This window comes from Cotesia glomerata, linkage group LG2 (genome assembly GCF_020080835.1).
Source record: "Cotesia glomerata isolate CgM1 linkage group LG2, MPM_Cglom_v2.3, whole genome shotgun sequence".
Taxonomy (NCBI): domain Eukaryota; kingdom Metazoa; phylum Arthropoda; class Insecta; order Hymenoptera; family Braconidae; genus Cotesia; species Cotesia glomerata.
Genome location: NC_058159.1, coordinates 23918443 through 23938403, shown reverse-complemented (window position 1 = coordinate 23938403; position 19961 = coordinate 23918443). Strand labels below are relative to the sequence as shown.

Here is a 19961-nt window from a genome sequence, read left to right as displayed (position 1 = left end):
ATATATTTTTTCCATGAATTTCCAATACAAGTACAGGTAAAAGCGGTTCTGATAATTTCATTAGTTTAATATCTTGTTCTCTCGTAATGTTAAAATTACAGAGTCAATATAATTTCCAGTCGAGCACAGTAGCGACTGTTAACCAGGAGCAAATGAAAACCTGTAAACAAATATTCATTACTTTAAACACGAGCAATTTATAAAAATCCCAAGAATCGTTACTAATAAGAACTTGGATAATTTATTACAAAAAAAAAGGTAAAAAATAAAAAATAGTTGTTTTATTGTATGATATAAAAATGATTTAAGGTGAACTTGATGTGTTAAAAGATAGAGATGAGTTGATTCAGTGTGGTTGTCGTATTATGTGTACTTGCTCGGTGCAAACGGTTAAATCATACTATAACCGGGGATCGGGGATAGTAAACCTTGGGGGCCAGTGGGGGACAAATAACGAGGCGTTGCGCATCGTGCCCCACCGTTTGGTGTGGTTCCCCAGCTGGCTCGCTCCTTCGCTTTCAGGTAATAATTCTCCAGCTCAGTCGCTCTTTACTTCTTACAGCACTTACAGCTACAGCTAACCTGTCTATACCCATAGAGGAACATTACACGGTTTACTGCTAACTGCTTGCAGCAGGCACCAGCCACCAGCCACCAGCACCACCAGGAGTAGAAGTAGAGAGATGCCGATGGAAAGGAAGAGGTGTACAACCAACACAACACACACAAGACAACACACAACACAGCACAACACTACACTAGTAAAACTTGGCACCGCGCCATTGCGTTTCCTTTTCCCCGAGCTAAGTAAAGCTAGTGTAGTGTAGGCCACATCATCATCATCATCATCCAGTAGACTTTAAGCTACCAAACCAACAACTTATTCCATCCTTTATATTTTCATTTAATCCTTAACTCTTAATCTACAATATACTCATCTCATCTCAACTCAACTCCTTGCTCCTTACTCCTTTCTGCTTGCTGTTTGCTATATACTTGTTACTTGTTACTTGTTGCGAGGATTATTTAACACTCAACACTACAATTAGTAACGTCATAGATTGTGTTAATATAAACTCGACTCATTATCCTTGGCTCGTTAGTCGCGATGAGACAAGTGGATGATATACACGTGGGACGTGTCATTTATTTATTAATCCTTTGAACCATTTATCGGTAAGTTTTTTTTTTTTTAATTTATTATTTTTTTTTTGTGATTATTTGTGATACTGAAATTAATACAGTTGACAATTTTTAAGATTTTTTTTTAATTATTTTGAAAAAAATTAAAAAATTTTTAAAAACTTTCAATGCAATTTTTTAGAATTAATTTATTAGTTTGAAAAAAATTAAAAAATTATGTCTGTTTATTTTAGTGATTATTTATTGAGTTTTAAATTTTTAATTATTATGAAAAAATTAAGAAATTTTAAAAAACTGTCAATGAAATTTTTTAGAATTAATAGAATTAATAGAATTAATTTTTAGAATTAATTTATTAGTTTGAAAAAAATTAAAAAATTATGTCTATTTATTTTAGTGATTATTTATCGAGTTTTAAATTTGTGTTTTTTCTTTGGAAGTTTATAAAAAAAAATATTTATTAGAAATTAGGAAACGTTTTTTTTTTTTTTTTTTTTTTTTTTTTTTAACAAAAATTGAATATTCATAAAGTGAAAATTCAAATAAAAATTTTACCAAGTTTTATAAAAGTGACAGTTAAAAATATTTGACTTAAAATAATTAAAAAATGGATTTTTTTTTAATAATAATAATATTTTTCTGATAAGAATAAAAAGTTCATAATTTAATATTTACTTTTAAACATATAATAATATACTACATAATAATATTTTATATAACTAACAAAGTATTACATTATCAATAAATAAATAAATAACTATTTTATATCCAGGGTTTAAAATAACAAATTTGTTAATGTGAGTGATAATACTAATAGCGGATGATTAGAGCCGATATAATAAATAGTGAACATCTTAACTAGTGTCGTAACATATCTTTGGCATCTGGACGACCCACGCGAAAAGTCACTACCAGCCCACGTTATTTAAACAGTAATATGTAATAATATAAGCATGTAATGTAATACATATAATCACAACCTACGACCTTTGCCAATATACCTAGCAGTGAAAAATGTGTGTACGTATATAATAATAATAATAATAATAATATAGAGATACTTTTGAATTGGTATATCAGTAAAGTGGTGAAAGTTAATATAAAACCCTTATCACTCTAGCTTGATCGAATTTCTCGGCACTATGCATGCTTGCTTTCATATTTCGAGTATTTAAATTAAAATGGATTTATTGTGCAATGTGTTCATTAAAGAATGTTATGTGTTTTTGATTGCAGCTGTAATTATAGAGTTTTATAAGGCAACAGTGGCAAAAATGGTGTACCGAGGGCTTCTGCAAACAGACGATCCGAGAGACGCGCCTAAATTGGTCCGAATAACTCCTTTGCGTTCAAGCCGACATGATGCATCAAAAACATCAACGCGCACGCAATATTCATCAGCAATTAATCATAATAGCTGTAAAAAAAGTGATGGATCACGCGGAGTGTCTGCTGTCAAGATGGACGCCAAGATATCGGCTCCTAAATTGAGGAATATCAGTGAAATACGTGAAAGTGTTACGAGTAAAATAGTATCTACGCAAAGTATTAATAGTAATGCTAATAGTAACAATAAAAAAGTTAATGTTAATAGTAATAACAATAAAAATTTATCGCAATCCAGCAGACTGTCCCAGAGCTCAATGCTGGCTAATCTGAAGGACCTCGAGCGTCTTCGCAGCTTGTCATTGAATGAAAGTGAGCGTGGTAGTAATAATAATACGACAACAAAATCATTGTTATCGCCTTTAACAGGTACTATTAATCAGAGTGAGGTGAGCAAGACCACGCGATTGCTAGCACAAAAAATATTAGAAGCAAGCCGTCTTGACTCTTCTACTACTATTAATCGCACAGCCCGTAATAACACGATACTAGGGAAGAATAATTGTAAGATCGAGAAAATAATAGCTCAGGCACCAGCTGGTTTACTGACACCCCAGTCATCCGAGGAGCTGGAGAAAGAAATAAGAGAAATAAGAACAAATTATACAGTGGTGCCAATCCAACAATTTCAACATCAGCATCAGAATCTTACTAAGAGTTTTAGTCTCAATCAGAATCAATGTCAAGATCACTTGCAGGAGCTGGATCAAGATCAACCCAAAGCACCGGTAAGAAGACGTCGGGAACAACGACAAGCATCTATCGATCGCAAAGAATATCGTACAAGTGTACATACTGCAAGACCGGATATATTAGATGGTTTAATAAAAGAGTCTGATCGGCAACTCGAGCTATTGAAAACCGATCTTCGTACTGAGAGTTCGACGACACTTAATAGTGACTCTGAAACTGAAGAGAAAAAGGGTATGTTCAATTTTTTTTTAGTTAGTGGTTAGATTATTATTATTATTAGTTTTATTACTATCATTATTATTGTAGTAATTGAATAAAAAAATTTCTTGACATAAGATACTGGTGTTTTAAATAAAAATCGGTAGATTATTGAACCAAAATTTAAATATTTTTATTGATAAAAAAATTAACTTGATTGAAAAGAAAAAAATTTGAACTTGAAAAATTGTTTTTAAGAAATTGGAATTTACTTGAATCAAAATAAATTTATTAATTGATTCAAAACAAAGAAAATTGTCAAAATTACTTTTTAGGTTCAAGATTTTTCGTTTATATCAATTTAATTTTTTGGAAATAAGTTGTCAAAAAAATTTTTTTCACCAGTAAAAACTTAAAATTTTGGTTTAATGATTTGTTAATTTTTTATTAAAATTTCCTTATCCTATACCAAGAAAAATATTTTTATTCTTCACTCCAAAAAAAAATTTGATACGTCTTCAACAAAGAGTAGAATTATTAATTTATTTCTAACTCCAATAATTTGTTTTCTTTTATAAAAGTAATTTTCCTATTAACGTCCAAATCAATTATTACTTTGTTGATGTAATTGGTATTAAATCAAGTATGTAAGAGGCTGATTTTTTTTATCGAATAGAGACGTGATTTTCATGTGGAAAAAGCAATGTTAGGGTGTAAGGATGTATTTTTGGCTGTAACAGAGGACACGAACCCCTGGGCAGGAATCAACGCCCCAATATTGATCCAAAGTTCTTCCTGTCTTCCCCACTCTAGTGCCTTTGGATGAACAGAGTTAGCGCGAGCTTGAATACTACTAACATTACATTACAATGAATCGCCCCCTCTCCTAAACTAATACCATCCCGATGTCGCCCATATGCCGGTTGCTGGCGCAGTGCTATCTTAGCTGTCAAACTGTTTAGTTAAAGCTTAATATTTAAATTTTATAAATTCTCAAAATATTTTATACAATACAGAATCCATCCAAAGAAAGGAGTTTCAATGACTCAATACTCAGTAATTCCGTCTCATAATCATTATCCTACCGTTTAAAAGTTAACATGCCGTTTACGTCGTGATGATACATCTAAATGTTTACAATAAATCGCTTTTTTAATTTTTCTTTTTGTTTAAAATAAACTTTGCTTAAATGCCGGTTTGTGGTTCTTGAAAAATGGTACTGTGCGATGTCTGCGAGAGTAAAGGTGAGATACTTTCTAAAATAAATAGTTTTTAAATGTTAATAAGTCGCTTTCTCGTTCAGATATTTATTAAGTGAATTTATTAATTGCCACAATGATTATCGTTATCTTAAAGGGTAATTATTTATGTCAAAAATAAAAATAAAAATACAGACTTTTTTTTCGGTATCTACGCCAAAATTGTGTTACACTGATAATGATTAGCAAAAGTAGATCTATTGTTCTTATTTGGGGTAAAATACATGTTATTTTCTTGAAAGCAGATAGTTTGTTGTAATGAATAGGCGCCTCTGGTTATCATCAGTCCCGTTCTCGTAAAAACACAGGCTATCGAGAAAAAAGTGCACGATACGATGCAGTTGTCTGCTATCTTTCAAATGCTATATATACACTTAGATATATACACACATACATTTACCCTCTAGTCAGTATATTTATATATATTTACTAACATGTAACCTCGATAGACATCGTGTCGGTTTAAGTTCTCATGCTGGTTAAGATGAGAACGGAATATGTATAATATTATAGTACATATTATAGAATTTAATTTTAATTCCACACATTATGCGGGTGGTTCTATTGTCAAATCATCCTCTTTTTGTTAAATCAATTTAAATTACCTATCTTTTAGTTGTTTTTTTTTGTTCTAACGCGATAATTATTTATGCCGGTAATAATTATTATATTTTTATTAAATTTTATATAATTAATACCATTTATGGGTGTTCAAAGCCATTTTTTATGTATCGGTTAGGTACTAATTATGGTGATAATTAAGCTGTCTGACGGGAAAATATTATGAACAGAAAAAATTAGTATATGACTAAGCAAACTAATGATACTTTTTTTCTTGTTATGTGAGTCAAAAATTAACTGATAGTGAATATATGTGTTACTCATACTCATAACCATAGCGTACCCGTTTCATAATTTTTTTAAAGATAACTTTTTGTTGAGAATTATTCGTATGTGTGGGATATTTGATTAGTAGACAAAGAGGCTAAAAATGATTTATATGTTTTTATTTTATGGTAAAATCGGCCTTGAAATTTACAGATCTTTTATTAATCTCAATTTTCCATTAAAGGAATTAATAGCCTTCAATGGAAAAAAAAAAAAAAATTAATATTTAATATTAAAAAAATTTATTTTTTAAACATCCAGTTTCATTTTTTATTTTAATAGTCTGGATACAATTGAAAAAAAAAAAAGTAACAACTATCAATGACAAGAACAAATTTTTTTGAGCAATAAAAAAAAAGTTATTATGGCTTAGGAATTTTTTTAAATTAAAATTTCTATTAAAATATTGAAGATAAGGATAAATTATTAAGATATTATTTATAGGAAATTTAATTATCTATAAAAATGTAGGAAATAAATTTTTTCATATCTCTCATTCTTTCCACAAAATATTAAGTCAAAGTCAAAATTCTAATATTTCAAATAGTGCAAATTTAGAATACAGCTAAGAAAATTTCACACCGAGATCATGTTCAATTTCTCAGTGTACTATTTCATTAAGTTCGCAGTTTTATAAATAAAAATACAAAATAAACATTTTGCTCCAATGTGCGAAACGAGCCTACTGTAATTATCGAGTTACGTAATTGTAAAAATAGTACAATCTAAACTCGTGAAATTAAAAGTTTAAAATTTACTTTCAACTGCATAAACTCTCGAAATTCCAGAGATATTATTAAGAATTCTAAAACTGGCAGCGCTACACGAAAAAAAGTACTTTCTACAGTCACAGGCTCAAAGTGCCGTATCGCGAGTGAAACTTTAATTTTGGAATTTCCTTTTGAAATAAAGTAAAAATAGGTATATGCAGATGCTCAACAAAGTTTTAAACTTGAGGCAGCTGGCGACAATTAGTAGCATTAAATCCTACTGGATTGTTATCTCACAAAGTCAGTTTTACTACAATATTATAACCTTTAATTAAATTCTTATAATTATTCTAATTAGTATAATAACGCGCGGAAAATACTTTGATAATTATTTATTACTTAGTCTTTCAATAGAATAATTACGTCACAACGTCGCTGAAATTAACCATATTTATATTAATAGAAAAATTGTTATCCATACATTAAGGCAATAATTATTTTCAGTGTAATTTACACTCATTATTGAATTAATGGTACCAATGATAGGCAATTTCAGTTTTATTTTTATACTACTCAATTAAAAATTTTCTATGTAAATAATAATTATTTTATTAATTGCTCATTGTGAACAGTAACTTATTATGAAAATTGAAAATAATATTTTTTTAATTTACTGTCATTAGTTTTAAATTTTAATCTTTATCTTATCCGCGCCATTAAAATTTTTTTCTTTAATTAATAATCTTTAACTATTAAATTCTATGTTTAGCAAATTTTTATTATTTTTTAAATTAAATAAAAAATTCATTTTAAAAAATCAAAAGTATAAAATGTGATGAATATAGCTTTATAAATAATTTATTAAGAAAAATTTTAGCTAAATTTAATTTCGGAGTAATTAAAAAAAAAAAATTATGACTAATTTCATGTTAAATTTTAAAATAATTTTATTAATTTGAATGCATATGAACTATAAAAAATAAAAGTAAATAAATTTCAACTCCACTATATAAATAATAAATTTCAATAACTTCCATAATTAATTTTATTTTCATGAATTAGATAACAACCGTTAGATATATCTACTTAAAAAGTCATAAAACTAATATTAAAAAAAAAAAAATTATTGCAATTTAATATGTTTCATTAGAAACAAAAATAGTCGTGTTAATAATCTTGTAAGTTTTTTTCAATTAATTAATTACTATAATTCAACTGAAATGAACATGTAAAAATGGTACAGTAAATGTATATGCATGTATATTGTTCATATATGCAAACCGGTAATATTAAAAACCATAAAAGAATTTAAAAAAATCGTGTAGGTAATAAACGGTTTTAAAGACCTTGAGTAAAGTAAAAATTGCAAATGCTACATATTAAAGCTTAATAATCAAGGGCTGTTATTTTTATTATTTTTGATTTCGCTCTCCTTGACAGTAGATTCACAAGGCCATTGACGCGTCACTCTTGCAGAGCATTGCACCACGTTCCGTCGTTAAGACTCTGCTCTCAACATACTTTATTTATGCACATACAAACATACATTCATTCACATATACATCCTCTTCATATCAACAACTATCCATATAATACATACACAAATCCATCTTAATATTTAGCCATAAACATACATATTCAATTTGAAACCCATACACACAAAATAATACGGAATACAGTAGATTCGTTGTAGCTTGTAACTCGCTCACTCGTGTCTTCACAAGAATAATCGGGTAACTGTATACAGACAATGGCTGAGGCCAGTCGGTACGCATCGTTGACTCTAATTATGCAAGTAGTTCTCAACTTACCGCTTATATTACTAATCTAATGTACACCTCTTACTCTGCTTACTTATCAATACTTTTAACTTATTTAACATTAACATTACATTTAGTTATTCATTTATTTATGTATGCATCGATTTTTGACGCAAACTTTCTATTGTGTGGTAAAAAAATCTAATTCTCAAGTCAACTTTGTTTAAATTTTGTTACGTAGATTAACTTGATTTGATTTACAACAAACTGAGTCATATACGTTTTAAATAATTAATAAAAATTCTTTGTAAAAATTCTACCACCGGTATTGGATAGAAGCTATTCCACATAATAGATTAGTATAGCGGTAATAATATGTTACTTGATAAGCAGAGTTTTCTATTTTTTATTTTTTTGAAAAAAAATTAACTTAACCGGCGACGGTAGTTACAGAGTATACAGATATAGATACAGGGTATTGTAACTATACATGAGACATGGCACACCCGACAATCGCTTACGCATTCCATTCACACATGCAACAGCCACGTACTTTTGTCCTATTGTCAATAATATTTTTATTTATTTTATTATTTATAAATAACTGATTTTCTCACTCGTCAATACGAGCGTTGATTTTTCAGAGCTCTTTTTATTCAGGTAAACAATTATATTTTTACGCAATAACGCTGTACTGGTTATTGTAATTGTAATTATATACTTATGAAAATTTATGTCATTGAAAGGGATGGGTAATTTGATTTTATAAAAAACAGAGCTCATATTTTTATGGGTAAATGGTCTTTTACATAATCCCTGTCCCGTTATTATTGTTGCATCTATTTATAAAAAAATAATCAATACATCTTTCAAGCTTTGAATTTAAGATATGGATTATCAAGGATCTCTGAGGAATTTTTAAAATTTATCTGGTTATAATTTTGGTGACACACCAACATATCCATCGATAAAAAACACCGTAACGAAATATTATCGCTGCGCGTCAAAATAAGTATTATTCTTTTGACGAAAATAAAAAAGAAATGAATCAAAGGAAAAAATCTTGAGGTATTTTTCAGTAACCGATTAATCAAAAGAGATTATATAACACCCTTAGAGTAATTTCAATAAAGAAAAATTGAATAATATTTTTATAATAGAAATTTGAATTCCAGCTGGGAAAAATTAATTTTATCTATTTAATAGACAGAAAATAATTTTAGTTATAAATAACTATGTAATTGACTTTTTGATCCCCATTAAATAAAATTATATTTATTCTTGACACAAGAAAGTATAAAATTAATAGTAGTTTAAAAAATTTTCGATAAATAAATATTTACATTATAGTTTTTAATGTTTTAATTACAATAATTAACTCTAAATGTTTTTTTGAGTGAAAGAAATTTTTACTAAAAATAATTTAAATCGTTAATTAAAATCACATCTTGAATAAATAAGAAATAAGTTGCTCTCTCTGATCCTTAAAATATTCTTGATTATTATAATTTAATAACTTTTCAAAGGAGGCTGTGTCTTAAAAATTTTTTTCTTAAATTACTGTAAAATAGTGTCTGTTGAAGATGGAAAAAATGAATATCCGGTACTCAAATCCACAAGAAAAAATGACTTGTTTGAAAGAGCCGTCATGGCCAGATCTCCCCTATATAAAAAAAATATTAAACATTAAGTATATTATTGAATAGAGGAAATGAAAAGTCGAGTATTACATTTATTACAGACTCTAAAAAATTTCTTGTTTTTATTCTTCTGAATTATTTATAAATATTAAATTAATACAAAAAAACATATAAAGGGTATTAGGTATTTTTTAGTCTCTCATAAAACCTTTAATTAAATACGTAGTACTTTTAGCGTTTAAAATAAATAAATTTAAAATTACGAGGGTTGAAAAAGGTTTATCTTCATATAATATCAGTATACTTTTATACGGAGTAATATATATAATATAGGTATATAGTGCTATCCTAGGGGGATTATGAATAATGAATTTAAAAATGTTATTTTATTTGGACAGAGTTCTGCATCAATTAACCATATAAAGAATGGGGATAAAGAACGGTTTTAAACGCACGTGGAGAGAAATTATATTGTTATTAGTTATTATGTGACGGGTGATGGTATATAGAGCTTTATAAAAGACAAAGGAACCGCTATGTGACGAACTTAATTGGATTACTTAAGGTTATGGGGTGACGTGAGAATTCTCTGTTTATTTTTATTCTTACTTACATTGTTGCAAAGTAAGTATTATGATGTAGTTTTTTTTCTTGGTATGGAGTAATAAAATGGTAATGATAATGATGAACTTAAATAAATGTATGGTGGTTGTAAGCCGTAAGTTGTAAGGCTAACTTTTTCTCAACCATGTCCTCGACAGCGTGAATCGTGACATTCTGGCTGAGTATTTCTATGACCTCTACTTATACTTTCTATTTCCTGAAAATGTACAATATACAATATACCAGACACATGCCATTAGTATAAGTACTGTTTAGTGGATTTCTGTAGATGTACGAGGTATGGAGTTTTTGTGTCGGATAAATACCTAAGTTAAATGTTTACTGATATGATAAATTCGGGGGATTAATTGCCGGGTTGTGGAAAGGACTTTTAGGTCGGGACTTTAGATTGCGCACTGATTAGATTATTTTGGAATTTCCTTAAGTGACGGGAGAAATTGATAAAACGAAGTTCTTCGATTAGGTACAAGGCTGTTTTTTTAGGGATTTTAAGATTGGAAATCTTCAAGTGTTATCAAGTTTTTTTTTTTAAGGTAGTTTTAGTTTGAGATTTTATTATTTTTTGGATTTATCTTAAATTTTTTAAATTTATACTTTGGTTATTGTAAATTAAAAATTTTTTTAATAATGTATTTTATCATACTTTCTATAAAAAAAAACCTAAAAAAAAATTTTTTTTTTTTTTTTAAAATACTAAACATGAAGGATAGTTTTTTTTTCACTTTTTGAAGAATCTATATTAATTTTATTATTAATAACAATTATATATTTTTTAGCGAGTATTAAAGCAAAATTATGAATCATTTTAAAAAATTTTTTTTTAATTAATTAAAAAAAATTTTTTGTTATTATGCTTATGTTGTGGTTAAGAAATTTTTATTCACATCAAAATTAGAAAAATTTAGTTATTAATTTCTTTTGTCTAAAAAATTAACTTCAAAAGAATTATCATAATTATTGTTATAAATTAATAACTTTAAATCACTATATCGAGATAAAATTATATGTATTTATTTGGAAACATAACGAATATTTTTTCTTTGGTTTAAAAAAATTTTTTTAACGCTAAAAAAGTATTGAACTTACTAAAAAATTCAGTACCTTGTGAAGATTGAAATAAACAAAAAAATTTACTGTTTTTTTTTTATTGATTATGAATGTAAGAATAAAATAATGTCTCAAATGATTTAATTAATTAAAAATCATAATAATGTAAATAATTCATTATTATTCGATTTTATTTTCGTAATGAAAAACCTATTCTTTGAATAATTGACGGTAAATAAAAAAGTAATGACTTGCAAATAATAGTCAATAACGCATAAAAAAATTAGCTTAATTAACAAAATTTTTTCTATCAATTTTCAATGTTTTTTTTTTTTTGAAAATTAATAAATTGTAATTTAAACAATGACTTGCTCAAAATTTTCTCAATAACGACATAACACTTAAAGAGCAACAATGATTGAAAAAAATTCAATTTTTTGCCGAATTTTTTTCCTTACGATTCAAATAATGATTTGCAAAAAATAATTTATAATAAATTGGAGCAATAATTACAAAGAGATTTTTTTTTAATGAATAATAAATCATTTTTTAATTATAAATTGGAAATACTGTAAATAATGACTTTCAATTTAATTAAGTCAATAATAAAGCATAGAAAAAATGCAGAAAACTTTTTTACATACGAAACTATTTAAATAACTTGCAACTTTATATCGTAATTTAAACGAGAAAACTTTCCACTAAAACAAGTGGCATTTGTTAGAGTTTAAAACAAGTCTAGAATAAATAATTAATCCTGATGACTACACGTAAAAAATTTAAATTTAAAATAAATCCTCTTGTATTTAATTACCAGCAGTCATTAATTCCATTAAATCATTCAGCGAATAAAAACTGTAGCGAAAACTAATTAGCAATAGATTTTTTTTTATAAAATTAGCATTAAAAAAATGTTTAACAAAAGTTTTAAAATCCGGAAGTGCAACTAATTATACAAGGGTAAGGATTTTAAATAAATAAACAGTAAGGTGTGCCTGCAATTGTTTGGAGCAATAATGCATGCCGGTCTGTATTACTCATAGATGCACGTGCATCGTGCACAACCACTGCACACACAACAACACAGACACTAACAACCATAAACCATCAAGAAAAAGATAAAGATACTCGATGTACTACTGCCGATAAAGACCCACTGAATAACTTTAAAGCTGCGCGCGGCTGCTATGCTGCCTCTCTATACCACACATACTTGCTTACAACTCAAAACACACATATATATATACATACAAAAATATATATATAAATATATCCCCACATAAAGCCATGTGTATGTGTATGTCGCACGGCGTCGTTTTTCTTTAGTCCAGTCTTGAGCGCGAGTGCGTACAGTGTAGTTGAGTTTTTTGAATTTGAAAAAACACCGTACTGTTTTCAACCCTTCGTTCTATAATTATTCTATCTTTATAAAATTAATTCACGGATAAATTGTCAAAGGATCGAGGACTTGTATCTTAGATCTTGACCTTTTATATAAATATAGAATATAAACATTTTTTTTTTTTAAATAATATTATTAAGTAAAAATTATTTTGAAATAATGGTGGCAATTGTAGTTGGATTTTTTTATTTTTATTTTCAAATTCTTCGATTTGAAATTCAAATGGTTGTTGAACCAAATCAATATAAACTTTCAAAATTTGTTTTATAAATTAAAATAATAATAATAATGTGTCAAAAAAAATTATCAGTTTAATTTGATCAAATTTTAAAAACACAATTTTTATGTCAATGGAGGAAAAATCATTTTAAAAAAATGAAAAATCAAAAAAAAATAACCGGAAATAATATGCTGATGGCACACGAAGAATCGAGATCGTCTGATAGAAATCAGTGGTACTTAGAGAATAAAACAACAACTGTTTTATAAACCCCGGTCTTTATTTGTTGGTGAAGCTGAGTAACAGCGTGTATAAATTTGCCGTTGGATAAAAGTGAAAGTATTCTTGTAAATATATCTATATATATATATATATATATATAGATACTTAAATGTATTGAACAAAACTATTTATTCGGTGGCTGGTAATAATGTCCGAAAGATCATCAACATTAAACTCATTTAAAGAGACCAAGAACAATGACACGATGAGAGATAATAATTTACGACGGAAGAAAAAAAAGAGTTAAAAACTAATTATTTAAAACCTTATATTATCTTTCTTCTCATTATCATCGTCATAAGTCATAATATTACATAATTATTGCTTTTGTGTCGATAATAATAAACACGAGGTAAAAATCGTACTGTCATGTTGGAACACTTAATTTGAAATTATTAGCATAATTAATGAATTTAAAAGGAATAAGTTCACTGGTTGGTTTAATTTAAAATCGTTCGAGTGGTTGTGATGTATTTCGTCTGGCATTTAATATTTATTGAATTAAAAGCGACTTTATTCGGTGACCCCCAACTATTTTTTTAAATTTCGACGTCAACGGCATAGTTAATCGGCATCAATTATTTATCAAGGCGTCGTTTATTCAAAAAAAAGTCATCGGACGATTGAGGCCAAAAGATGGAAACTATTATCAATTGTATATATTATTTATTTTGTTTTTCTAATTATTTTTTTTTTTTTGTATTGTATGCTGATTAAGAGAGACTTTGATTTATGACGATCGCTTTTTTTGCTATGTAGACCTCAGTCTGTGGAACAAGAGTATCAGTCAGAGATGGAGGAAGCTGAGGCGCAGATGTTCTGTTCAAGAGATATCCGAGCATCAGGATGAATCATTGATACAAGGTGCTTCCAGGGTTGGTGTTATTCATGGCGTCAGGTCTACGCCGACTAGTAGAGAAGCCTCTCCGGCACCCAAGTCCAGAGATAGATGTTCACCAAAGAAATTATTGCAAACAAGTTCATTGAGATTGCCGGGTAATTTTTTTTACTCTTTATTTTTTAAAATAAATTTCACTGAAATTCTCAATTTTTTTTTAACAAAAAAAAACAATTTTTTAAACTTATCAAATTTTCTATTTCTGCATTTTTTTTGAAAATTTCTTCTCAAAAATAAAATGTCAATTTTTTTAACTTCAGTAAGATTCTACTTTTTTATTATTATTAATTAAAAATAGTTAAAAAATTGTATAAGATAATAAAGTATTGTAAATTTAACATGAAAGAAAATTTTTGTTACAGTTACTTTACAGAGAAATAAGACTCAATATTAACCAAATTTTTTTTCTTCCATACCAAAAAAATTTGAAGAAAATTAAAGATTAAGAAAAAATTATTTTACTTGTAATACGCGTTGGATTCATTGATAAGTTACAATAAAAATTTTACACAAAAATTGTAATAAATTTAAATAATATTCGAGTTTCTATTTTCAAATAAAAAAAAAAACTTTCCAGGAATTCGATTGTTTAGAATAAGTTTTAAAAGAAATTTAAACAGTCTCTTGTTTTGACTTCATTTTACAGTCTTGGACCAATTTTAGAACTTTTATTTTAAGACACATTATTAAAATCATTTTATAGAGTAATACTCAGCAGTAAAAAATTCTCCAAGGATGGACTCAGTAAAAATAAAAGTATTTTTTACTAATATCGCAGTAAAAAATTTTACTATTATAATGAATAAAAGCACCTTGAAGAATTTTGAATTTATCTAAATATTCTAACAGTAGCATGAAAAGTAAGAAACTTGATTGCACTATAAAAATTAAAGTAAAAAGGTACATAGTAAAACCTTTAAATATTATAATAAAAGTGAGCACACTAAAACTTTAAATGGTCAGTAAAAATTTTTACTTAAAAATTCGTGTTAATTGAAATTTTATTGATTTTTTTATTTATTACTCCGTAATCGTACAAATCAAGTTATTTTCGTCTGAAAAAAATTTTCGTCTAAAAAAATTTTTTCGAACAGTGTCTAACTCATATTTTTATCTACTTCTAAAGTCAAATAAGAGACGAAAATATTTATCATGTGATAGTGAGAAGTATAATAAAAAAAAAGACTAAAAACGTTTGATTCTTATTTTATTAAAATCTATAAATTTAGTATTTTATTTTAATTTAACCCTATAAATTAATTTAAATAGATAATTAATTACGCATATTTACAGTGATAAATACTTATGGTTATTATTACAACTAATCTCGCTGATAAAAATAGTAATAATTAAATAAAGACTCGAGTATTTTCTGAAAAAAAATGTTCTTTGAGATTATTATTGTGATCGAGAGAACTAATAGACCAGTCTTTCATCACTCAAAAAAAAGCAACACATAATATAATAAGTCTTATAAATGGGCTCTCATTTTAAATAATTTTATGATTAATGTGTTTTGTTGATATTAATAACTAATTTTTATTTGTTAATAAATAAAAACATCAAACGCTATTTATCAAAGTTGAGGCTAAGAAAAATATTAGTATTTTTAAAATAAGTTTGTATAACGTCTACAGAATCATCAACACTAAAGTATATGGAATGTAAAAAAAAAGTCAAGATCGTTGGACGTACTAAAATTCTCATGAAAGTAATTAAATGTTTCATTAAAGTTGTTTGTATTTTAGTAAAGCGAAACCTTGGAATTTTTTTTTATGAAATAGTAATAAGTTACTCCAAAAATTGTTAAAAAAAAATTCTTTTTAAATTTCAACTTTTTATTTTTTTAATTACAAAATATTCTTCCATATACATTGTAGACAATTTATTAAAAAAAAATTTTTTTTCTTTGAATACCTGATGAATAAAAACAAATTTTTTTCGCGCCCACTTAAAGCTTCTTTAAAATAAAATAAAAAATAGTGTATAGTATCAAAGTTCTTAAAATTTTTTTTTTTTACTAATCTTGTTTTAACGTCTCTTCTTAAAACTATTAAAATAATCATTGTAGCAAGTAGAATAATTTTCCAATCAATCGCAACAATTTACAAAAATGACGTCAGTTCTAAAACATAATACATTGTCAAAAATTTTTCTACAAAAAGTATTTAAATAGAAATTTAAAAGTACCTATTGTTATTTTCAACACCTCATGTAACATTTAAACTCAAACCCCATTTTTTCCGTGTAGTCTGTTCTTAAAAGTTTATTAAAATTCAAAGAAAAAAAAGGCTACAAAAAGCATAACATAAACCAGTAGATGAGTAATATGAATAATTTAGTTATTTATACATATGTATTTATTGCAGGTACTAGTAAAGGGATCGCAGACATCCAGAACGTGCTGAGGAGTAAATTAAGCAAGATAAATGCCGGCATAAGGAAACGCAAGGCACTGAGCGTGACTGAGGTGTTTCCGCCCAAGGACAACGTCTCCAATTTCTACGTTCCAAGTCCCCTGTCGAGTTCAACCAGTGAAAAATTCGATACACGGGTCTCCACGGATCACCAGCTTCACCAGGCCTCGCTGTCGGCGTACACGCTCAATGAGAAATTGACGACCCTCGCGGAAGCCAGCGCGCCCAATTCTCCGAGGTATCCAGCCGAGGACGACAAGAGGACCTTTTCTTACTCAATTACTGCTAACAATAATAACAATAATAGCAGCAATAGTAATCATAATCACAATCATAATCATAATCATAATCATAATCATAGTCTTAATAAAAGCAGCAATAATCATGACCATGAAGATTCTCTTCTAAATGACAGCAATGATTCGCGGATTTACGAGACCGGTGTTTTCGTGGACACTCTGCGCAGAAGCAACTCGGAACACCGCGGAACTGATCATCACGCGTATGAAAACGTTCCGTTCCAAAGATGCCGGCGCTCGGCGATCTACTCGCCAACGGACAGCGGACCAACTGCAACGAATTTGCAGCGAGAAAATACGCCTGCGAGTAATCGGCGACCTGCTGATAATTCTTACGAAAATGTAAGGTTTGAAAAATCGCTGTCGAGCTCCACGCGCTCGAGAAGGCTTTCCAGGGACGACGATCTTGATGAAATTCACATCCCAAGAATCAGTCCCAGGAAGAGAAGTACTGATTTCGTTATCGGCGGGTCTGTGGCCAACTACTCGCTGATAAATGGAAGCAGTATTTATGGAAACGTCGAACACGGACCTTCAAGTTTGGGAACTGATAAAAGCCCTGGGAAGAAATCCGGCAGACGACTGAGCAGCAGAAGTGTCGCGAATATTGCTGGTTCCTCAGGACCTGGGCTGAAAACCTGGCAAGGACAGGAGACTGACGAGGGGCTGAACTCTGACAGCGAGCTGGAAGACATTCAAGAGGTCGAAGGTGAAGAATCTCGGTTTTGTACGCTCCCGAGGCCGGGAAAAGGCACTGCTTCTTTCACTATTCTCACGGCGAGGTTTTCTAAAGGTCCGGGACACAAAGGACTCGGGTTCAGTATTGTGGGGGGCACTGACAGCCCCAGGGGCAACATGGGAATTTATGTTAAAACTGTCTTTCCTAACGGACAGGCCGCTGATTTGGGAACTGTCAAAGAAGGTAATCTTTTAAACGATTTTATTTCTTTAAATAACATGAGAAATATATCTGTGACATGCAAGCTGTTAAATTGGCTGGCATGTGTGTGATTTTCTGTTTTTTATTTATAGTTACATGTAGGTTTTTCAGTGTGGGGATTGGAATGTTACTTTTGTAGTATAGATAGTGTTTTTTTTAAACATGTGGGAAATTTATTCGATGATTGATTTCTGGTTTTTAGTAGGCATTTAATTATTGATGAGATGAGTGACATGGAAACTGACATCTGTGTTATGATACATCGTAGTATAACTGTAAAAAGTTTTTAAATTTTAATTCTGGTGGATTGTATAAAAGATGATATTGGTTTTCATTTGAATAATGTGCTTTGAAAATTTATGTATAGAGTTAGGCTTTAAAAGTTTGAATTTTAATAACGTTGTTGAATTTTAAACTAGTAGTAAAATTTGAATAGAGACTATGGTTGTTATAATATATTCTTCCCAATTTTTTTTATGTTTTTTAAACGATGGTAATTCAAAAATTTTAATAGAATATTTTTTTTCAAAAAAATAAAATTTGATTATTTAGAACAAAGTAAAAATTTTGAATGAAATTGAGTGAATTTTAGAAAAATAAATTCAATTATTAAAAAAAAAAATTATTAATAAATACAATTATAAAAAAAAAAAGTATGATGTCACTAAAATTATAGTAATTAGTGTTAATATATTATTCCCAATTTTTTTTGTTTTTTAAATGATATAAATTAAAAAAAAAAAAATTTGAGTCAAACAAAAAAATTATTTAATCAAGTAAAATTTAATTGAGTTAAAATTTTTTAATTGTACAATTTTTCTTGAATTAATTTAATTTTTTTTAATCAATAAAAAAAAATAAAATTTTAACAAAATATTTTTTTTTTTAATTTTACATAAAAAATTCGAATATTTTAAACAAAAAATTGACGAAAAATAAATATAATAATTAAAAAAAAAAAAAAAAAAAGTATGATGTCACTAAAATTATAGTAATTAGTGTTAATATATTATTCCCAATTTTTTTTGTTTTTTAAATGATATAAATTAAAAAAAAAAAAATTTGAGTCAAACAAAAAAATTATTAAATAAGTAAAATTTAGTTGAGTTAAAATTTTTTAATTGTACAATTTTTCTTGAATTAATTTAATTTTTTTTAATCAATAAAAAAAAATAAAATTTTAACAAAATATTTTTTTTTTAATTTTACATAAAAAATTCGAATATTTTAAACAAAAAATTGACGAAAAATAAATATAATAATTAAAAAAAAAAAAAAAAAGTATGATGTCACTAAAATTATAGTAATTAGTTTTAATAACAGTATGATTGTATTGACACTTGTGTTTTTGTATTACAGGCGACGAAATACTGTCGATAAATTCAAAGCCACTCCACGGCATGACGCATGCAGAAGCAATTGCTGAATTCAAAGCGATAAAAACCGGCGATGTAATATTACACGTGGGCCGCCGGGTGTCCAGAAGAAAAAAAGAAAATACAACAGGAACAGCAACGGCAGTAGCAGCAACGGTCGCCGGGAGTTCGAATGTGGTACGACAAGCTGTCGAGTGAGCAATCAACCGAGGAAGCGATGGAATCGCTTTTAACGTTATACTCTTAACGCTATCATTACGCTACTGAAATTATTATTCATTTATATATATTTTTTACTTGTACGATAATCAATTTCCGTTGACGTTAATGATAGTTAAATTATCGAAGTTTTTGCTATCAGCCAACAAATTTATCCAACGCAGTTATTATTTAACTTGAATTGGCCGTTGCTTATGATCAAGCCATCCGATATTAAATCAACGATCAAATTTATTACATTAATAATTTATATTTCAATAGGAGCCTAAGAAGAAATCGTACGATCCAAAGGTTTTTTTTATAAAATCTTTTTTAAAATTTTTATATTATTACTAAATTAAATATTAATTATTAATATTATTATTAATTATTGTATACATATATATATAGATATTTATATTTATATAATAACTATAATCACCCAAAGATTAAATCCAAAAATATTTTTTACTGTCACGCAGATCCGATATTTTTTTCTCTAAAAAAAAAAGTAAATTTTTTTCATTGTTATTATTATTAATTACTTTTTTAAAAATGACAAACGATATTGTTTAATATTA

General features: G+C 27.7%; 1 protein-coding gene across 3 annotated transcripts; it reads left to right on the top strand.

The window, feature by feature from the left end:
- The first annotated feature begins 545 nt into the window (after positions 1-545).
- LOC123260202 (probable serine/threonine-protein kinase ndrD) lies at positions 546-19691 on the top strand. Of its 3 annotated transcripts, none has more exons than XM_044721211.1 (6): positions 546-1176; positions 2380-2662; positions 2705-3453; positions 14012-14248; positions 16520-17788; positions 19166-19691. In XM_044721211.1, exons 2-6 carry the CDS (start codon positions 2418-2420, stop codon positions 19378-19380), a joined length of 2715 nt encoding a protein of 904 aa, XP_044577146.1. In that variant the 5' UTR covers positions 546-1176; positions 2380-2417; the 3' UTR covers positions 19381-19691. The 3 variants fall into 3 exon arrangements, with proteins under 3 accessions (XP_044577146.1, XP_044577145.1, XP_044577144.1); XM_044721210.1 differs by adding an exon at positions 1916-2163 and having other exon boundaries at positions 2380-3453; XM_044721209.1 differs by having other exon boundaries at positions 2380-3453.
- Positions 19692-19961: the final 270 nt, after the last annotated feature.